We start from the raw sequence: 20774 nt of genomic DNA, 5'->3' as shown, positions 1-20774 counted from the left end.
GGGCTCTGCTTTCCCTAACAAATGGTTGGCATTTCAAGAACATGAGAAATAAAAAAACAGAAAGGCATGACTGCAGCAACTTACTTCTCGGCTTCGTGGGCACCGGGCATGGTTGCTATCACTCGGCCTCCTGCCGCAGCGGCCTGGCGAGCTGACACCCCCCCATTTCAGTGGCTGTGCTTCCATCCTCAATCTAAATCTCCAAGCACTGCCTTCGAATAGCACCATTTCTTTCTCCATCTTCAGCAGACTTGAGGTTGGAGTCTACGCCTTCCCACTTGTCTCCCTCTGACTAATTTTAAGAAGGTTTCAGAGCTGGCTAAGGCCACCAGTGGTGGCCACGAGAATGAAGAAAGGAGTCTGTGCTTCAGGTTCGAAAGAGCAAGTTATTCATTTACTCAAGGAATGTTTGGGAAATACTGAGTTTCTGGAATCAAACTCATTTAGAGGGCTGGAGAACATTTGAATATGTTGGCTCCATACTGATCTTCAAGAGCATTAGCTTCAGCAATAAGGGAAATCATATAATTGAACCGTTCATGTGATTAGTGTAGAAAGTCTGCAGATAATGAATGTCAAGCTAAAATTAAAGGGCATACTTCATACATTTGATGATCTTCTGGAAAATCCTATGAATTCTTCTAAGTAGTTAAAAGCTACTCTCACAAAATAGAAAGAAATAATCATTTACATTGAAGAAGTGACACAAAAACAATTTACATAAATATTCCACTCCTGCATGTAAAATGAGTACATATATAAAAAAAATTAAATACCTTTTGGTTTAAATAAAGTTCTACTGGCCTGAAGTGTAATTTTAATTTGCAAAATGTCTTCAATATTATTTACAGAGCATGAGCACTCTGTCCAAATATATAATTAGGCTTGACTTACCTAATTTAAGAATGTCTTTTTAATGTCATAATGTAAAATAAATCATTAGGATCATTACTTTACAGAACAAATAATTTAAATAGCATCCAGGAGACATCCCAATAGGCTACTGCCTAAATACTGACTTTAAAAAATCACTCCTAATTATGTGTTTTGCATCTCTCTGCTAGTTTCCACTTTATATTTCATAAATACTGCATGTTTATTTTTACTCTGGATAAAAATCTTTGAAACCAGATTATAATTCTGCCAGGTCTTCTGCAAAGAATCTATGGAACCAAATTTGATCTTTTCCTGTTAATCTGGCTACCATTATAAGCACAAATTATTGTAATTCCACATGTTAATAATATGTACAAGAATAATAATAATTTCTATTCTTAAAATTTCCAGAATGTTATTAAAATAACATAATTTTAATTCTATTTATTAGAGTAATACATATATATTTTAGAAAACTTAGAAGATACAAAAAATAGAGAAAATATCTTAGCACTATAAATGAATCATAGTTAATATATATTTTAGTGCATTTTTTCTAAGATGTCTCCTTTCAATTTTAGAAATCATACTTGTGATCAATTTCTATATTCAAAGCCATATCCAGCTTTTTTCTTATTATAAATGGCATTTTTCTGTGATATTAAACTCCTTGTAGAAATAATATATAAGGACTTCTTAATATGTGAGTAGATGAGCTATAATTTAATAAACAGCATTATTATAAAAATGTTACAATTTTTAAAAACAGAATTTCAGGTTGTTGGTATGTGTATGTGTATATTATGAACAACACAAAATCTCTCTCATTTTTGTCGATTTCTCAGCTACTAGATTTGTTGTTAATATACGTCTGCTGCTCTTTTCTGATTTGCTGTTTTTAATCTGCTATGGACCTAGAAATCATATAGTCAAATGTGTTAGGATTTTATCTAAATTCAGTTAATGTGCTTTGAAGCGAGAATCTGAAGTCGCCTGTCTGAAAAAATTGCATGAGCTTTGGCACATAAATGAGATAACATTTATTTTAGCAACTTAATACTCAATCTTGAGAAAAAAAAAAAATTCCCCAAGATTCTTGGCTGAATCAAGTTGGTTGGTGTCACTAAGTATAGATGTCATTGAACGAGATATACCTTCACTTTGTACTTGCTTTAGTGACTAACACAGTTGGGCATATGACAGTTTATATCTGCATTAAAACAAGGGACAAGTAAATGATCAAAATAATAGAATTTCATGTAGATGTGGAAACACTGCTTGTGCATGTAAAGCTATAGTCAGGCTCATCAGTCACCAAGGGCCTGGGTTGCTTTCTTTCACATAATCAAGTGAGACAAATTTAATTATAATAATGCTAGTGAGGGTGATGTCAAAGAGACTAGTACAACTCATTGGAGAAATTTTCACAACCCTTTGTGAAAAGTAATTTTATAATAGAGGTCTAGAGCTTTTAAAATGTTCTTCTCTTTGATTCAACTTAATTTTTAAGACTATATTTAATAATTCAAAAAGCAGGCAAAAGTCTATGTACAAAGATGCTTATAGTAGCATCATTAATACCAACAAAGACCGGACACTCTAAGCATCCGATATTAGTTAACATGTTGAATAAATTTCGGTACATCTACAGGTTGAGTTAATACAAACATTAAAATGATATTTAGAATCACATTTCAAAGATGTGAGAAAAATGTATACTACCAGGTTAAAAAATGCAAAACTGTGTTCAATTATGTAAAAATAAAAGTCTCATGAAGAAAGGCCATGAAAGAAGTGCATCTAACTTCACAATGTTATCTCTGGCTAATGGAATTATGGTTGATTGTTACCATAATTTATATTTTTCTGTATTTTCCAGATGTTCAAAAATGTGTATTTTTAAAAATCAGAAACAAATAGTACATGCTATAATTATTTTAAATGCTGGATTCTGTAACCCATGGTAACTGCAGTAGAAACATAATTTTCATGTACAAGAATCTTATATCTGTCCGTGAGAGTGTTATTTAGATAACCTCAAATAAGCTATTCTATAGCGCAATTAATATAGCTATTTGAGAGTGCACAGTGCCATGCTACTTGAAGCCAGATGTCCCAGAAGTCATCTAAAATTCTAAAAATGAGTGTCTTTTTCTAAAAATTGAAAATCACTCATTGTATGTCAGATGTCTCCGACTCAGTTGCTTGAGAAGGTTCAAAGCATTTATTGGGATAATGTTGGGAGCACTGATAGGTCGCATGATTTTCCACAGCAGGGATGAAATGAGAGTCAGGGTCTCAAATGCTCACAATAGAGCACTTCAGATTTCACACCTTAAGCATAAAGAAACCTTGCCTTCCCTCTCTTAGAATGCTCTACTATAGTCCCTTCTTAGAAAACGAAATCATGAACTGACAGTAATAGAGCACTGCTCGAGCATTTGAAATGGCCTAATTGCAAAGGCTTATGGATATATTAGCAATCTAGTTTAGATTCTCCAAATCATGTCTCCCTTTAAAACATCAGAAAACAAAATAGGGATGTAAAAATTTAGTATTTGACTGGTGTTTCTGACCTAATCTAGCAGAATTATTACTGAATATATTATCTATGTTAAACAGCTTCTTTCTTTTTTTAGGCAATGCTACATTCAATAAACTCTTCCTTGAATATAATTTCTGGAAGTATATGTGTTTCACACACATATGAAACCCAATGCTGCCCATTTAGCTGTAGCTACTGTGGTGGATATCTGCCTCCCAGCATATATTTTTCTTTCTCTTGGTAACAGCGCACCAATTCTTGTACTGGTCCCACCCCTCGCCAGTGCAGCCCATGTACTTTAAGGGTAACTGGCTTCACCTCCAAATCAAAAGTAGAATCCATGGCTCATGCCTAAGTTAATTGCTATAACCCCATATCCAGCCACATGTATTAAGATATGGGTAGGTAAGTGCTCTAAGTTGATTTATTTAGAACAAAGCTTAGGATGTTTGTTTGAGAGTGAAAAACCCTGTACTCCTCTTTGCTGAATGCGCACGAAATTCAGGCTCTCAAACATTCACAGTAGCTGCCATAGATCAGGCATCTTGATTATGAAGAAACCTGAATGTGAACAAAGGCCATGAGGTAGGAACTTGGCACAGAATGAAGTCAACACAAAAGAAGCAAAGTCAGTAAAAAGAGGGAGCATGAAAATCGGTCCTTCCCACATCATTTCAGTAAATAGATTGAGTCCGCTCTCAAATCTGCTTCCTCTGGATTCCAGTCACATGCACCTATGAATTTCTTTCATTGTTTAAATCTATTTCAGATAGGTTTGCTATTGCTTGAAACCAAAAGCAAGAACTTGAGACAAATTAAAGGCTTAACTCCACCACTAATTTAACTTTACATTTCTGATCATGCTGATCCCCTCTCCTAATGGTGGTGCTTCATTTTTAAACTCAATTACATGATTTTACATTATGTTTATTTTGATAAACTCCTGAAGACCCTCCTCACATTGCAAGGGGAAGTGATGGGAAAGAGAGCTACACGAATTCTCTGCCTATGTTGAGTCAGGTATTTAATGTACACAGTCTTATTTAATTCAAAACTGAGAAGACAGGGTTCTCCAATAATAGACACAGAATATGCGGTTCAGAGAAGGTAAGATTTTCCAGGTCACACAGCAGTTATTTCAGCTGCTGGGACTTGAATCTCTAAAGCTCAGTCTCTTTCCATTAAACCAGACTGCTTTAGGTGAGTAAAAAATTCCAAACAAATAAAAACAGGTCAATGAAATATCATTTAATATGGGAGTTGTTGAACCATTAAACACTGTCTGCCTCTACAAATGTGTCTAACATTTTAAGAATTAAAATTTTGCTTTGGAAAAACAGAGTTTGGGGGACCATTTGGAGATAACGTCAATGTCCCTGAAATAAGGCAGGTAATACTGGCTCTTAAAAATGAGAAAAACATGAATGTGCTCATTTGAACAGTATGACACTAGTAACTATTGTCCTCTCATTTTTATCCTCAGTAGGCATCCATGTTGCAAATGATCCTTTATTAAAGGGCTATTTTCAGATTTCTTCCCCATCTCTCTAAGCTAGCCTGAGTCCCACAGTTCAAATCTGTCTCTATTGTTAAAGCATGATTCTGGGCCATTCTTCTACTTTCCTAGTGTAATTTCTCCTTTGATTTCTTGACAGCTTTCTGTTCCATAATAACCTCATCCTGCAGGTGGAGGCCAGGCTCTTTGTCTACTCTTAGAGCATCTCTTTCTAGAAAGCACTGAAGTTCAAATTTTCCATGTGTTCTCTCAACAACCTGTCTAACTCTTCTTTTTAAATTCTCACTCCCCTTCTCTCTCTAAATCTTCACATTGTCACCCAGCTTCTTTCCTAATTGCTCATTGTTGGTAACTGTCCCTCTCTGAGGTACTTTTTAAATAGCAAAATCATGTCTAAAGCTCTTGGTAACCATTAATTGATCACGTCAACTTGAGTTCTATGCGATACAGAAAGTACAAAGCCATTGGCCTTGGACTCCCAGGACTATGTATTCTAAATGTATCTTCAAAGGGAGAAAAAAATCTCAAGTCTGGAGATGCAGACACAGTGGAAGCCGCGTTAATGATTTTCCTGAATGTCAAAGTTAGAGAACAAGGAAACACAACTGGCTATCATTAGATGTGTTGTTCATTTAACAGTGGATAATAAAATGTGAGCAAGAATCATGGCTGGGGGTCAAACTCAGATCAAAGGCTCAAAGCCACACGGTGACAGCACACGGGCAAGAACGCTGGAGCTGTGAAAATTACATAAGGCCACACTCAGCTGCAACGTGCTCCGGTTATTTCCAAGCATTTGCACCTAGAGATATAAATAATAATCTGTTTACCTTGGAAAAACAGCCCCCCCCAACACATTTCATATTTATTACCATATGGGGAGAAAGAACATCGAACAGGCTACGAATACTTCACACGGTTTTACAGTGTTTCTGGGCTTCATAACAGTTTGAGATTAATGTAAATAGGCACTGTCAAACTATCCAGATGTGAAATATGATGGCCCGAAAATGATTTTTATGTGGAATAGAATGTCAAAGTGAGCAGTATCTATGTGAATGTCAACAGAATATTTAAAGGAACTTTCCTGTCATCTTTCTAAAGCAACCAAGTTAATGAAACAAACAATGGAACTCTCTTTATGCTATTTTAGCAAGATTTTATTCTTGCTGGGTAACAGGTCTTGTATCTCAGAAAAAGGTTTTAGAAAGGTGTCCCAGGCTAGCAATGCAGCGTGCAGAATGGATATTCTCAACAATTAAAATGCAATGATCACCTGCTGTTAAAACTGGATTTAGCGATTTTTTTTCAACATAAGTACCTAATATCTATGAGTGTGCAGGGAAATGGCCAATCTCTGTTGACTGGATTGTGAATCGACAATCTTTTGAAGAGCCACTGGGATTACGTAATAATTCTCTGAAATAGTGAGTACATTGCTTGAACTTGGCAATTCCATTTTTAAGAATTTATACTAACAAAGTCATAAAGAAGAAGAAAGCCATAGGTTTATTTGCATGATTGTTGATTAAAATGCTATTATAGGCAAAAATGAACAGAGTCTAGCCCTGGACAGTGTGGCTCTGTGGTTAGAGTGTCGGCCCACACACCAAAGGGTTGTGGGTTCGATTTCTGGTCAAGGGCACATACCTGGGTTGCAGGTTTGTTATTCGGCCCTGACCGGGGTGTGTGCGGGAGGCAACCAATCAATGTGTATCTCTCACATCAATGTTTCTCTCTCTCTCTCCCCCCTTTCCCTTCCTTCTTTCCACTCTCTCTGAAAATCAATGGAAAAAATATCCTTGGGTGAAGATTAACAACAAAAATTGAACAGAGTCCCAAAATGGCAAATCCAATAATAGAGCATCAATTGAGGAAGTTGTGATACGCCACAGAATACTAGGTAGTCACTGGAAATGATGCTGCAGAATCATATTTATTGACACAAAAAATATATAGACCTTACTAGGCTAAAAGAGTATTGAGTATGTGCTCTGTGACTGGCACGTTCTAGATGCTGGGAAACGGCACTGAACAAATGAATGCATCTCCCCACCTTTGCAGTGCACATGCTCTGGTGCACTGCACTAGAACCATATAGTATCAGCCCTTTTTGTGAATGTGTCTACGTGGTTTACACGTAGTTAGATAATCTGGGAAATCATATAAAGCGGTTCTCTCTAAAGAGTGTGTTTATGCTTTATTTCTTCTATTTGTTTACATTTCCTAGTATTTTGCATAATGGGCAGATCATCATGTTATTTTTAATTAAAACAACTGGGATATGCAACAGCCAGTAATAACAAAACAAAAAAATGGAGAAGTAACAATGAGAAAAGGTTTTTCTATCATATGGGAAGCAAAACAACCCAGGAGGAAACGATGTGACCTTTTAGGTCTTATCTGCTGTGGTTCTCTATTTTATCATCCATCCAGGATGATAACTTTTTCTGTAGGGACCAGAGGCTGGAGGCCAGAAGATTTCATTGAAAAGGCAGCTTTCAGATTTCTAAAATGATGCACAATAAAAAAAGGAATACAACTTATTGAGGACGTCGTGAGCTATAAAGGAAGGGTTGTGCACTTGGCATTTCAAGTACTTCCTTATCTATCCCAAGTCCACGAGGCGGGCGCCCTCCACGTGGCACACGGGAAGGATCTCAGATAAGGTATCTCGTCCATGTTCACACAGCCAGGAAGTGAGGAAACAAGATTTGAGTTCATATCTGGGTCCGAAATCAGTCCTTCTTTCATTAACTTGCTTGGCAGGGCAGAAGAAAACAAGATATAATAAAGTCAATGACCTAAAAAGTCACAGAATTTTAGATCAGGAAAGGATTTTGTAGGTCAGGTGTTTCAATTTCCTCATATCACAGATGGGGACACAATGACTCTAGGGAGCTAAGAAACTTGTCCCAGGTCATGATCCACCAGCACTAGGGAGAAATGATCATAAAATATCATAATCTGAATCATTAAGCAATAATTCTATTTTTTTGGCCACTGTTCAGTGGCTACAAGCAAATTACTCAATGATCACACGTCGTCCAGATAAATGATCTCATGCAATGAATCCCATTTGCATTTTAATTGAAGATATTCTGTATTTATTAACAAGCTGGAATGGAGAACCATAGAAATTATTTTTAAAATTATTTAGTTTTCGTTAACTTTATCAACTCTTCTCGAATGCTGTGCATTGTGGAGGAATGCCTAATAGACATGGCTTTCAAATTATGCAATATATTTACTGTTTTGACAGACCAACATGAGCCTCCCAATGTTTCCTGTTTTAATTGCACTTGTATTTGGTATTAAAATGAATTTGGGCAGGCCAGCTCCAGGGAAGTAACTCCCTATTTGGGGATATTTCTAGCAGGCTGCTCTTCAGAAACCAATGCAAACAAATGAGACTAAAACATGGATCTGAACTCATCCCTCACTGAGGTAAGCACAAAATGAAAGCTGTGGCATCAAACTCAGCATCTCTCCTGTGTGAGGCAGCATCTGTATAAAGCATCTGCATAGTATCTGGCGAGCCCAGGAGCAATCTTTTAAAACCTGAGGAACATACCTGAAGTGCTGGGTCTACCTGTCTTGAATCTAAATAAATTCAACATCACAGATATCTCTATATGCACAGCAAACCGTTACAAACGACAAAGTTCCCTCCTGCCTCTTGTCCCTGTATCCAAGGAGACAGAGAGTTGTGAAAACAAAATAATCTTGTAGCAGGTAATATATATATAAGTTAAATCAAGCTGTAGCAGAGCGAAAAAAGTGAGATGGGCTGGAGGACAAAGGTTTGATCAGAGAGGGAGCTGAACTTGTCATGGCCAGTGACTTTACTTTGCAGCACGGACTCATGCATATTTATTTTATACTTTGGTCTGTAATCCATCACCTCCCTGTGTATTTCATTATTCAAGTTGTTCCAGCTTTGACCGCTAGGGACTCTTTCATCCGGCATGCCCTATCCTCTTGATTTGTTGACTTTTAACACTGCGAGTTGCTTTTGTCTCATCCTGTATTATTACTGGAGCAGCAGTGACTTGAACGGGACCTGGAGCCCGAGCCATTCAGGCCAACACCCCTGCTCAGTGGTGGTCTGTTCAAGGAGGTTTTCCCCAAGCATATGTCATAGAATTAGGGGCACATCTCTCAAGTAATTCTCATGGTAACTCTATGAAGTGATAGTTATTCTCACCCTGCACATGAGGGAATGAACATTCAGAGAGGTAAAACGACTTCTTCAAAGTTAAAACATCTAATCTGGCCCGGCCGGGTGTGGCTCAGCGGTTGAGTATCTACCTAGGACCCAGAACTGCTTTCTGCTAACTCTTTGGTCAGATAAACATGTCCAGGAATGTTAATTATCTGAGTTGGCTGCCAATCATGGTCATATATAGGACAAACTAGGCCAGGACTATAGCCTCTCTGGGTAACAAAACCTTTAACCGTATGCTTATTTAATTAAAATTTCATTTAAACTGAGCACTAACATACAGCAATGTATGGAATTATTTCTCATGCTTCAGTTACCTTACTAAAGACAGCATGAAATTAAAATGGTTTTAAGCACCACAAAGGGGAAGGTGTCTTTAAATCCTACTGATCAGCGTTTCAGGCAATGGATTCTCTCTCTTTCATTAGAAAAAGAAAGAAAAAAGTCTGAATTCACCAGAAGGGCTCAATGTAGCAAATGTTTCATTAGCTACAACGAGAGCAGACTCTAAAAGAGCACGGAGTTTAAGTTTACGTGGATGCGTGATAAGAAAAGGAAAGAATTAGATTCATGTCAAGAGCTGAGGAATAAAAGGGAACTGCAGGCGGGTACTTGCTCAGGCCGCTTTAACAGCTCCAAGGTTACAAAATTAATGAGCGAAGGGAATCGCTGGGTTTCGGATGAGAGGACAGGAAGCCGTGGCCTGGAGCTAGGGAAGGAAGCCCAGACTAGCTGTTAGGAAACAGGAAACTAGAGAGAACACTGAGCGGGAAGGGGAAGCATCCACACGCCGGCTGGGCACAGCTTGCATAACCAGGAGGGCAGGTTACGTAAGACGGGTGGCCTCGGGCGGTCCTCCCTGCAGCACCAGGGCTTCTGTGCAGCCTTTGTTGAGGTCTGTTTTCAATTCCTTTGTGTCTTTCATTTTTCAAGGACTGCTGACATCTTCCTCTGCTCAGCTGTTTCTATGAGATCTCCTTTAACTCTAAGAATCTATGAATTAGGGGCTTCTATTACTCGGTTTCGCAGCTGCAGTAAATGAGGGGAGATAACAAGTACCCCTCTCGGCTCACACAGATGATAAAGGCAGAGGCAGGATTTGAACACAGGTTCCGTCATCTGCTTTCAATGCCTCTGCCCGTCTCTGGACCCCACAGTCTCCGATGTGGAGACGGTAGCAGGGTGTTAAACATATACCTTTGTGTTCTTCAACACCACAGGGCCCCGGTTTGTCTTTCTGCTTGAAATTGCCGAAATCCAGACTTACATGAAAGCACAAAGCAAAACAGGTTTGTGATGCTTCCTCGTTGGTCACTAACCTTTCCAACTGTGCCCACAGTCAAGGAACAAAGGCCCGGAATGTGAGTGTCCAACCCGCTGCTTCTGGCTCCCCCAGCCTGCGTCTCCTCCTCTCTGCTTTACAGTTCTGCTACCAAGATGGCCCTGGGGGCCTAGGTAGGGGCCGTGCCCCCTGCTTTGTTTTGTCGAGTTCTCAGGTCCTGCTGGTGCACTTTGCTGCAAGGCTAAGAGAGCTGGTATCTTTGGGGATTTCCCCCTGCTGCATCTGCTAACATGCCCAAAACATGTTTTCTCCTTACACTCTCTAGCCATTCCCACTGCTGCGTTTGTTCTTTGTTAACACTACAGCTGAATGGAACTAACTTTCCAAGCGGACACTGCAAGTTTTCCTCAGAGGCAAAGTGCGCTTATAATAGCTGTGTAGACAGCTTCATACTACGGCCAACTTCACCTTCTTCCTGCAGGACTCTTCAGATACTTTTCCAACATAGCAGGTTGAGCAAACCCTAGTCCGAGGGAGTTCCAAGATCATAGAAAAATGTTTTCCATTCAGTGGGGTAATAATCCAGTCTTAGGAATAGCATATTGAGATATATGTTGTTATATATTTTTTTAAATCAATACATGAACCATATTTGTACGATGAGAACTTGTAGAACTTGGGCCAAAAATAAATAATAATTTAGAACTGCCTTAAGTAAAGGAGAAAATTGTACTATGTAAGTCTCCAGTTAGTATCCTGTTAGGTGAGCAAATGTAACATTCAAATATATTATTTGTCCATAGCATGCTGTCAATCCCACTGATCCTCAACCTGATCAATACTCCACAGTCAACTCTAACTCTGTAGCAAAGCTTTTATTTCAAAACATGAGCCTGTAGTTAAGGTCAGAATTTGTCCTAAGGTGTTTTATTAAGCTGGTCATAAGCAGAGGCTAGAAAGTCCTCAGTTCCCACTTCATTGAAACCTTGGAAAACAGCCTCCTTACCATTAGTTGAGAAAACGGAGCCTACGACTCATTAATTATAATGAGCGTATTCATTTTAGGCACAATGTGAACAAATGCATTCATGTTACACTTGCTCCCATCAAAAAGCTGCTCAAGTGAAATGCACTCTTGAAGTGAAAACTCATTTTTATGAGAGCAATTAATTTTTTCAGGGCAACAGCTACTCTGTGGCAAGATTCCAGTTCTAGACATCATGCGATAAGCGATTGTTCTGGAAAAGGGAACTTACTAAGTATCTTTAGTTCTCAGAGTTTATTTAACTGACATCATATCATTATTAGATATGTAAAGATATATGGATATATCCATTCTTGATCTATTATGCATTTATATGTATAAATTATTTTCTCAAGTCATGGGGACATTAAAAATACATGTTGGCCAACTGTTTTGGCTTAACAGATATAGGAATGAATCTAGACATAACGTATCAGTTTAACACACAGCTGGTATAGGCAGAATTCATTTTTCTTACATGAGGAGTGGAAAAGTATCAGCGAAGACCACTTTCTGACAAGGATCTCATTAGTCCATCCTTACCAGCACGGTGCTGGCTGTTTTCCAAAGGAAAGAGACAGGGCAGTTATTTCTACCGGATACGGAAGACTTGAGTGCCCTCAAATAAGGTGCCAAACTTACTTTCACATACTTTTCACTTTGAACGTCAATGGTAAGAACAAACGCATCTTAATAAGGACAGAGGAGTCCTGCTCATCCTTAGTAAAGGTCCCTGATCAGGCGTGCAGCTGTTTCAGAGTGACAACTCAGGGACGCGTAGTTGTACCTGTACTTCTTACCACATGCAGGAGACATTCCCGGAGGAAACAATTCGACACCATGAAAGTACTGCCTTGGAAGGACTACAGGTGAGAACAACAAGGTGGGGACCTCATGGTCCTCCCTCTCCCAGTGCTCACCAAGTGGGGACCTGCCAGGCTCTTTCTCCCCGTGGATTTGTCCGCCATCAATCACTGAAGCTCAGCAATGGGAGGGGGAGGAAAAGGGCTGCATTTCAAGGAGGGGCCAGTGCTGCCTCTGGAGGGGCACCGTCTGCTGAGCTCCTAATGAAGCATCAGATGCTCATAAACTGGACACTCTCAGGGTCTGCAAGAGGCACGGAGATGGCTCCCAGTGGAGCAGGACTGAGTTGTGTCTACAGAAGAGCACTGATGTTGGTCTCAGTTATTTAGTTCCACTCTAGCTCCATGTGTTTGCGCATGAGAATTCAAAGTACACAGAGAATCTCTGTATTAAATATTCATCATGATTCCTTATTCTTACATGGCTCCAGGGACACAGGTAGAGCAAAAAGAAAAAAAAAAATGAATTAAACGGGACACCGAAACACTTATAACTGAGTTACTTAAAGTAATTCACTGTTGGCTACAAACAGCAATAGCAGCATTCCTCCCAACTGTGCCTGGCTTGTAACTATTTTTACTTTCTTCTCAGTGATCTTTTGGTGAGAGTGTGAACATGGTCCACATTTCATTGAGGAGCATACACCCTGAAGGCTTTTTGACAAGTAAAATTGACAGGTATAATTTTTTTTAATTTGTGAAGAAATATCTTCAGTATGAATTGGGAAGAAAAGCCTACTTTAAAAAAGTCAGGAGACACGAAGTTTTATTTCTAAGTGTGTGCAAGATCCTAGAAGCTCTTCAAATTCATACCCTTTAAAAAATGAAAATACTGGGGAAATTTGGACGTATTATCTCACTGTTCAAACTGCCATTTATCCTATTATTAAATGTTTAAAATAAAGTAGGTCTTTCAAAAATAATCTTTTCTTTTGGTGAAGGGATTAAGAAGTACAAATTGGCAGTTACAAAATAGTCACAGTATAGGGAATATAGTCAATAATATTATAATAAGTATGTATGTTGCCAGGTGGGTGCTAGACTTATCGGGGGCATCACTTCCTAAGTTATATAAATGTCTAACCACTATGTTGTACACCAGAAACTAATATAGTATTGAATGTCAATTGTAATTGAAAAAAATTAATAAAAAATAATACTCTTAACTTCTCCAAGCCAGGGTTCAGTGAAAAGGAACATTCCTAAATGTGCTGAGGGTGGAAAGGCAAGTTTTGATCACTGGCACAGCTAAAGGACTTATTTTTGTTTTTAAGTATTTTTAAAAATCTGTTTTTATTGATTCCAGAGAGAGGAAAAGAGAGATAGAAACATCAATGATGAGAGAATCATTGATCAGCTGCCTCTTGCACGCGCCCTACTGGGAATTGAGCCCGCAACCCGGGTCTGTGCCCTGACCGGGAATTGAACTGTGGCCTGGTTCATGGGTCAACACTCAGCCACTGAGCCACGCCAGCCGGGCTAAAGGACTTATTCTAACAGGGACTTAGCAAATTTCAAAGAGGACTGTGATTACTTCTCAGCCATGAAACAATGTCCATTTTAATTATTCACAATTATAACCAGTATAGGTTTAATTAGGCAATTCAGAAATCACTAAGTAAATTGACAGGTATAATTTATTTTTAATAAGTTGTAAGACGATTAGGGCGCAACTCAAACAGCGCACCAGCACGGGTCGCTCAGGAAAACCTCAGGGTTATTGACATTTCTTAATCCATTTACCACGGCCACGATTAAGCTGTGTGTCTTGGTTCTGGGTTGATGACTTTTCACAGAGAACAATCCCAGAATTAGGGCAAAACAGGGTAAGGCAAATGTATTAAATATAGTACTCGCCCTGTAAAGTTAGAGTTGGCAAGCTTATTATGTAGGGTACTGCCAATCTATGCAGGTATCAACTGAGCGTTTTCCTTCCGAGTATAACTGCTACTGCATAGTAAAAATTATTTAATTTTTCTAGAAAGAAATAAAGGTTTCATATTTATTCTAGAGTTGAAAAGGGGTTTCTGCCCGAGGGTTTTCCTAGACCTATGTTTTACAGTAGGTTTTACTGGAATTAATACAAAAATATAAAATAAAAATCCCATCAAGTACCTCTCAGGCCCCGCCAGACTCTCATCTACTGAGCAAGGTCAGCTTATGGTACAAATGAACAAAAAGTTAAGCCTGAATTCTCAAGATCTTCAAATTCACTATCTTAACAGAAATTACACATTCTTATGCAAAGTGCATAAAAAGGAAAAGAAATGACACTTGTACACATGCCCCTGTCGTTAAAATGTGTGAAGAGCCCACGTCCATGTAGGCAACTCCAGATCCCACGCGTAAGAAGGACCTCAGCAATGGAAACATTTTCCCTAAACATCCTTGTGACCCAGAAAATATAAGAAGTCATCAATCTGTCAGCTCAAACTTCAAAACAAAGCCATTTTTCTCAAGAACATAATTTAATTTGGACCCCAAGAGCAGTTCTCCATTTCAGTTCTGTGCTTATAGGCAGTGATCTGTATGCCAAGATGGCCCTGCTGATTAAATCACAGGGACCTCCCGCTTTCACCCGAAGAATCTTCTTACTTGAAGAGAAGGCTCTGGTTAGTGGTGACCTAGTTTTAGGCTGTAGAATGTGTAGCTTCAAGCAAGATTAGTCTTTTCCTTTTTTTCCTCTCCTGTTGCAGTCTTTTCACTTTTTTATTCTTCTAATTAAAAAGTCTGCCTTCAAAGTGAGAGGCACGCAGGTTATGTGATATTTTTAAATGTTTGCCATACTGCAATTTAAAGGCAGTTAAATGTGCATCTTGCTTTTCTCTTTTTAGAGTTTCCAAAGTAGTTATTAGGGTTCTAATTTTGACAACTACTCAGAAAAATTCCCAGGAACCCCTAATTCTGTAGGCTCTCTTTTCAAACTGTAAGCTTCCTGGGGTTTGTAAGATTTGTATTTGCCAAACACAAATCTGTACATAACTTGCTTCATTAAGCTTGGGATGCTGAAGGCATTCTATCCTAAAGGCAGGACAAAGGACGAATCATTGGATTTCAGATTTTACAATTTCACAGGCCAGTAAAATTTGAAAAGAATATTTTGGGGACATTAACTTAATTCTGGCAAGTCAGGAGATTAAAAAAGACAAATCTGATTACAAAGTCTACCATCTCTGGTAATCACATTGTAAGGTTTATAAATGTAGAATCAATATGTTGTACACCTGAAACTAATAAAATATTATATGTCAACTATACTTTAATAAAAAAAGAAAAAGAAAGAAATATCTGTACACACACACACACACACACACACACACACACACAGAGTCTACCAAACCAATATTCTGTGCCATCATTTCACAAAAGTCAGTTCAAGGAAGGAGATAAGAAAAGAGCAAAGGGCCAGTTACTTTAATTGGATAAATGCAATTTCATGGAAAACTAGTATCTTTTACTAAAGCATCTGTTTCACCATTCATGACATGGGCTACCCCCTGGGAAACCACTCACTGAGCTCTCTGTCAATACTCTGATTTTATTTTTATTTTTGATTTGGAGACAAGAACTTGACCTGGAAACATGGGGAGGACGAGCTCTTTGCTATTCGTCATCATTTACTTAGGACTCTTTCCCTTGATTTTGCTGCTACCGTCAACGACAGAGGCAGGGTAGAAAAAGCTCTTTCCTTTGCCACAGTCCTGATATAGTGATTACTTTCCTTTTCATTTATCTGAAGATTCATATATTTCACATGAAGAGGGAATAGCTTTCTACCTACTTACTAAAATCAATGAAATTTTATTATACTTCTTGTAAGATGGGTTATTCTCATTAAAAAGCAATGACTTTATGTTGTGCCATTTTTGACTATTGACATCCTTAAAGACACTGTGCTCACTGCCTGTTGAAAAGTAAGACTTAAACTTCTTAATCTCGAAAGACGAAGCCTGAGAGTAGATATAGAAAAAGGGGATACATAAAGTCATGGAAAGGGAAAATCCTACTAGACCCACATGGAGGCATCTCTTCAAAATTGAAAGGAATTAATTTAACCCAAAGACATAGGAAAATGACTTGAAATCCCACAGAAAATTGGCGTGTGAATCAGAATTAGAAATCTGACCTCCTAATTATTGTTTCTAAATAGGGACACTAAAATATCTCAGAAAAACTTTCAAACATCCCACATTGGGGCTGTAGGGGTGGCAGATACCAAATAAAACATGACCTGTTTGATGTAACTTTGGTAAACTCATTAAGACACAGTCTCTACTACTGAGGCTTTTGGATATGACGAAATCTCTCCAAAATGAAATAACATTAAGGCCAAAGCACCCCTCCGCTTCCTAGGGAGAGTTATCTCCTCTGTGCATCACCCGCTACCATATGGTATGTTTAGCAACTTTTGTCTCAAACAGACCTAAGACACTGAAAATGGTTTTTGTTACTTAAAAAGCAAGGGTAAGGACATGCTGACAAATATTGGTACATACAAGTTGGTAATTCAACTCATTTAGACTGATTACCTACAACACTCCAATTAAATACTAATGTTCAAAATTACAGGATATTACTCTCCCTGGGAAAGAAGGGACACTGACCGGCAAGACCCTTTCCACGGCCCCTATCACCCGATGGGCTCTGGATGTGATCCCATCTGTCCAAGGTGAAGTCCCCTGCAAGCCCCAAACAGACCCACAGTGCCATGTGTTCTCTGTCAGAACTTAGTACCAACTTTCCATTTTCTTAGTTACAGGCTGACATCAACCTCTGTCTCAACGACCTGACAGAATAGGGCCAGGGACTCCAGAGCCTGGAGGAGGGAAAAAGAAAATAATAATAACCAAACTCCAAAACTGGCGCTGGCCGAGGAATGGCGAAAATGCAAAGGATAGCACCTGAGCTTAAAAGCTGGAAAACCATGCGTACGATCTACTCTCCTTAGGCCAGGCCTGGAGGGGTCCTCCAGCCTGCTCTTACCTAACCTCACCAGAGGTTTTCAGTGCTTTTCCATCTCCGTGTCCACACCTATCAGGAAAAGTCCACATAAACCATCTGAAAGACACGCACATTCTATAAAGAAGGGAGCATTTGCCCGGCCGGGGAGGCTCAGTGGTTGAGCATCAACCTATGATCCAGGAGATCAAGGTTCAATTCCCAATCAGGGCCCAGGCCCAAGTTGCGGGCTCGATCCCCAGCAGAGGGGGTGCAGGAGGCAGCCGATCAATGACTCTCTCGACTCTCTCATCACCGACGTTTCCATCTCTCTCTCTCCCTCTCCCTTCCTCTCTCGGAAATCAATAAAGCCATATTTAAGAAAAAGAACGGGTCCCCCGCCCATTAGCAGTGGTGCCTAGACAGATGTGGTGCACTGACGTGCACGAAAGGGCTGGAGCTCACCGATGGTGTAGAACCTCTTCAGCTCACTCCTTCGGGAAGGATGCTTCGGGGGATTGGCCGTGCTGTTCTGATCTTCTTCAATGATGGGTGTCTTGGGTGCGGGGGGCTTACTGGCTTGTGGCATTTGCTTTCCTGCACCAGCCAAAGGGTTGAACCCTGGAGCAGTAATATCCACCGACTGGGACTTTTTCTTCAACCTACAGGCAAAGAACACCACATGCTGTGACTGCTGATTCGAGGGATACGCTTGTTCCACATTTCTCTCCACCATACTTAGTTTTCAACGACTGGGTTATGTCTGGCCCTGAAATAGAACAAGGTTTATTCAGAAATTATAGACCTTTCCCACAGGGTTTTAAATTCTTCAAATATTTTCGAAAAGGTTTGGGAAAAATAAATCTTCTGCTTAACCATTTTGAAAGGTTTCACTAAAATATATTAAAATGTAAGGTGATAGAGGACTTCTGTTCTTCTGATAATAGCAAAATAAAATGTAGAGTCAGAGATAATGCATTTGGCTATTGCTTTTGGTTCTGAAAGGAGGATTTTTTCAATGCTATAGTCAAACACTAGTTAGAAATAAATAATTGCAACCCAGGAAAGGCAAAGGAAAGGATTATCTGGGTAATCTAAGACAGCATCTCAGCTGTAAAATTATGGAGCTCACACGGTTCCTCCAGACACTCAGTGACAATGAAAGTACTGCCCACTTCTACAGTCTAAAGAGCTGACATCAGACCTAGCTTGGAAAGCAAAAAGCTACCCATAAAACATTTTCCCCACTCACGCATGGGAATGTTTTTCTTGGTGTAAAAATTATTGGTAAATGATATGAGCTAAATTCAAGTACTCCAAGCCACACAACTTGGTATTTGTCATGTAACTGAACCCTAAACCCAGATTACTCTTGGGCCTTGGTATTTCTAGAGGCCAGTGTATCATTTTATCGGGTCTGTTTTGTCCTACAGCAAACAAGTCGGCAGTTTTCTTTATCAATTATGGTGCTCACAACTGAACATTTGCAATTTTCTAAAAGTTTCATACATCCTCACACCTCCAAGTTTTATTGCTATTTTTTGGACATAAAGTACATTAACTTCCATTTTAGACAGCACTCCAGTCCTTGGCAAAAATTATTTTCAGAATGTAAGAGGTTTTATCTCAAATTCACATAGCAGAATATTTTATCACCTGAAACTGTTTGTATTTTATATTGGCATGTTTTAGAATTGATCCAAGTGACTAAAGTTACATATGGGAGACTTGGTTAGTTACGGGCTATGTAATGGCTTACATTTGAGAAAAGCACTAGATAATGTAATTTATATGATGGCTTATATTTGATAATGTGCTAAGATAATGTAATTAATGAGGTTCCACATCACTTCAAAATGTCTGTGTCCCACAGTCCTTTTTACAGCCTTTTTAGAATGAGCAAAGGACATGGCTCTGGCCCCCTAAGGCCAACGGCAGGCAGCAATGGCCCTTTGGAATGTCCCCTCTTCTTTTTGCCCTTCCCCAATCAGGACCTGAAGGGCATCGTGCTCTCACTGCTGTTGCTGGAGTCTGGAATGTTGCTAATAGGTTGCATGTTCTTAGAAAGCAGAACTGTGTGGGTAACTGAATTACTCCCTTCAAGATTCTAAAAGTGACTGCCGTGGTTGACAAGGAAACCTGATAATGCCACCTTCAATTTCCAAATTTCATAAAAGGAGAACTCTTTCTAAATGTTTAACAATGTCTTAATTACATGTGCTAACCTCTCCTTGCCCCTGTTTTCTCATATGTAAAATGGAGGAATTAATGATACCTATGTCATAAAATTGCCATGAGGATTAACTTAATATTTATAAAAGTACTTAGGATACTTGACATGTAGTAAGTATTATACATGTTTTTGCTTTAAACAAAACGCAAGCAAACATGAACAGTCATTGAGCTTTTATAATGGACATCATATAGGCCACATGCTATATATACATTATTGCATTTGTTGATCTCTACAAACCTATGAGGTAGGTAGGTATTTATTGGAATTAAGAGATAAATTTCAGCTCTGACCCTTACTAGTCATGGGACTTTGGACAAGGACCTGGACTGTCTAGGTCTCAATGCATAATGGTACTATCCGCCTACTTTACCCAAGAGAGTTACCGTGAGCATAAAATGTGTTAATTTATGTAAAAGCACTTTATAAAATTCCATAGAAATCTACAGTACCAATAGCATCTATACAAATTCACCTTTTGCCCATTCACTTGTTGTCTACTTACACAAATGTACATTACACATATATCCATGGATGCATGTGAATGGCTGTGCCCCAAAGACCCAACACTTGTAGTCCTTTCCAGTAATTTCCAACAAGAAGACCATCTGTGGTTTGCACAACTCATTACTGTTAGCAAAGCTGTCTCCTTGCTTCCTAAAAGAGCTAATGTAAGGATATTTTTTTAATCAGTAAAGCTGCTGAGAATGCAGCTATTCCAAGTTGGATACTGCGGCTGCTGCAGAAATCTCAAGTCACTCAAAAAGAGCTTTTGAGAGCAAATGCCTAAAAAATTTTCACATGGCAAAATTAAGGCTTTTGTTACCCCTCTTGTACAGTCTGACTACAAATCAGCAGCTAAAAACAAACCACAAAATCAGCAAAAAACCAAGCATATTTGGAAGTCCAACCAGAAGAAATAACAGATTGAAAACCAATGCATCTAAACAAGAAAACAATCCACTGGGCTGGAGAATATGCCAATTACAGCCTGCTCTGTAACTGCTGGGGCCATACTGTTCTTTGTGTCCCCAAACACAAGGACTGAGACAGAAAATCTCATTAACATGGAATCAGGAATTATACAATTTATAATTCCAAACCAATACAAAATGTTTCAACAGAAGTATCCTTTGGGAGTACAGATTGGTTTTGGAACAATTAATGGGACACCCAAACTAGATACCTTATTATAATCAGACATGTTTCTAGCCCTGTATTCATGCTAAGAAATTTATGCTCTCCTAATTCAGAAATTCAGAAAACAGAAAA

At 38.9% G+C, this 20774-nt stretch overlaps 1 protein-coding gene across 11 annotated transcripts in view; it reads right to left on the bottom strand.

Annotated features, from left to right (window-relative positions):
* The window catches only part of OXR1 (oxidation resistance 1), a 185102-nt gene that overhangs the window by 84469 nt on the left and 79859 nt on the right, over window positions 1–20774 (bottom strand). For 6 of the 11 annotated variants that reach the window (XM_081117071.1, XM_081117067.1, XM_081117075.1 and 3 more), the window contains one exon: window positions 17735–17931. The exons of 3 other annotated variants lie outside the window; for them this stretch is intronic. In XM_081117071.1, coding sequence (XP_080973197.1) covers window positions 17735–17931 — 197 coding nt within the window. Of the gene's footprint in view, window positions 1–84; window positions 349–17734; window positions 17932–20774 lie in introns of those variants that run through there. 2 more of the 11 variants (XM_081117062.1, XM_081117065.1) reach the window with 1 other exon arrangement.

Source organism: Miniopterus schreibersii (genome assembly GCF_964146895.1).
Source record: "Miniopterus schreibersii genome assembly, chromosome: 17".
In the NCBI taxonomy this organism is placed as follows: domain Eukaryota; kingdom Metazoa; phylum Chordata; class Mammalia; order Chiroptera; family Miniopteridae; genus Miniopterus; species Miniopterus schreibersii.
This window is presented reverse-complemented; position numbering and strand designations above follow the sequence as displayed.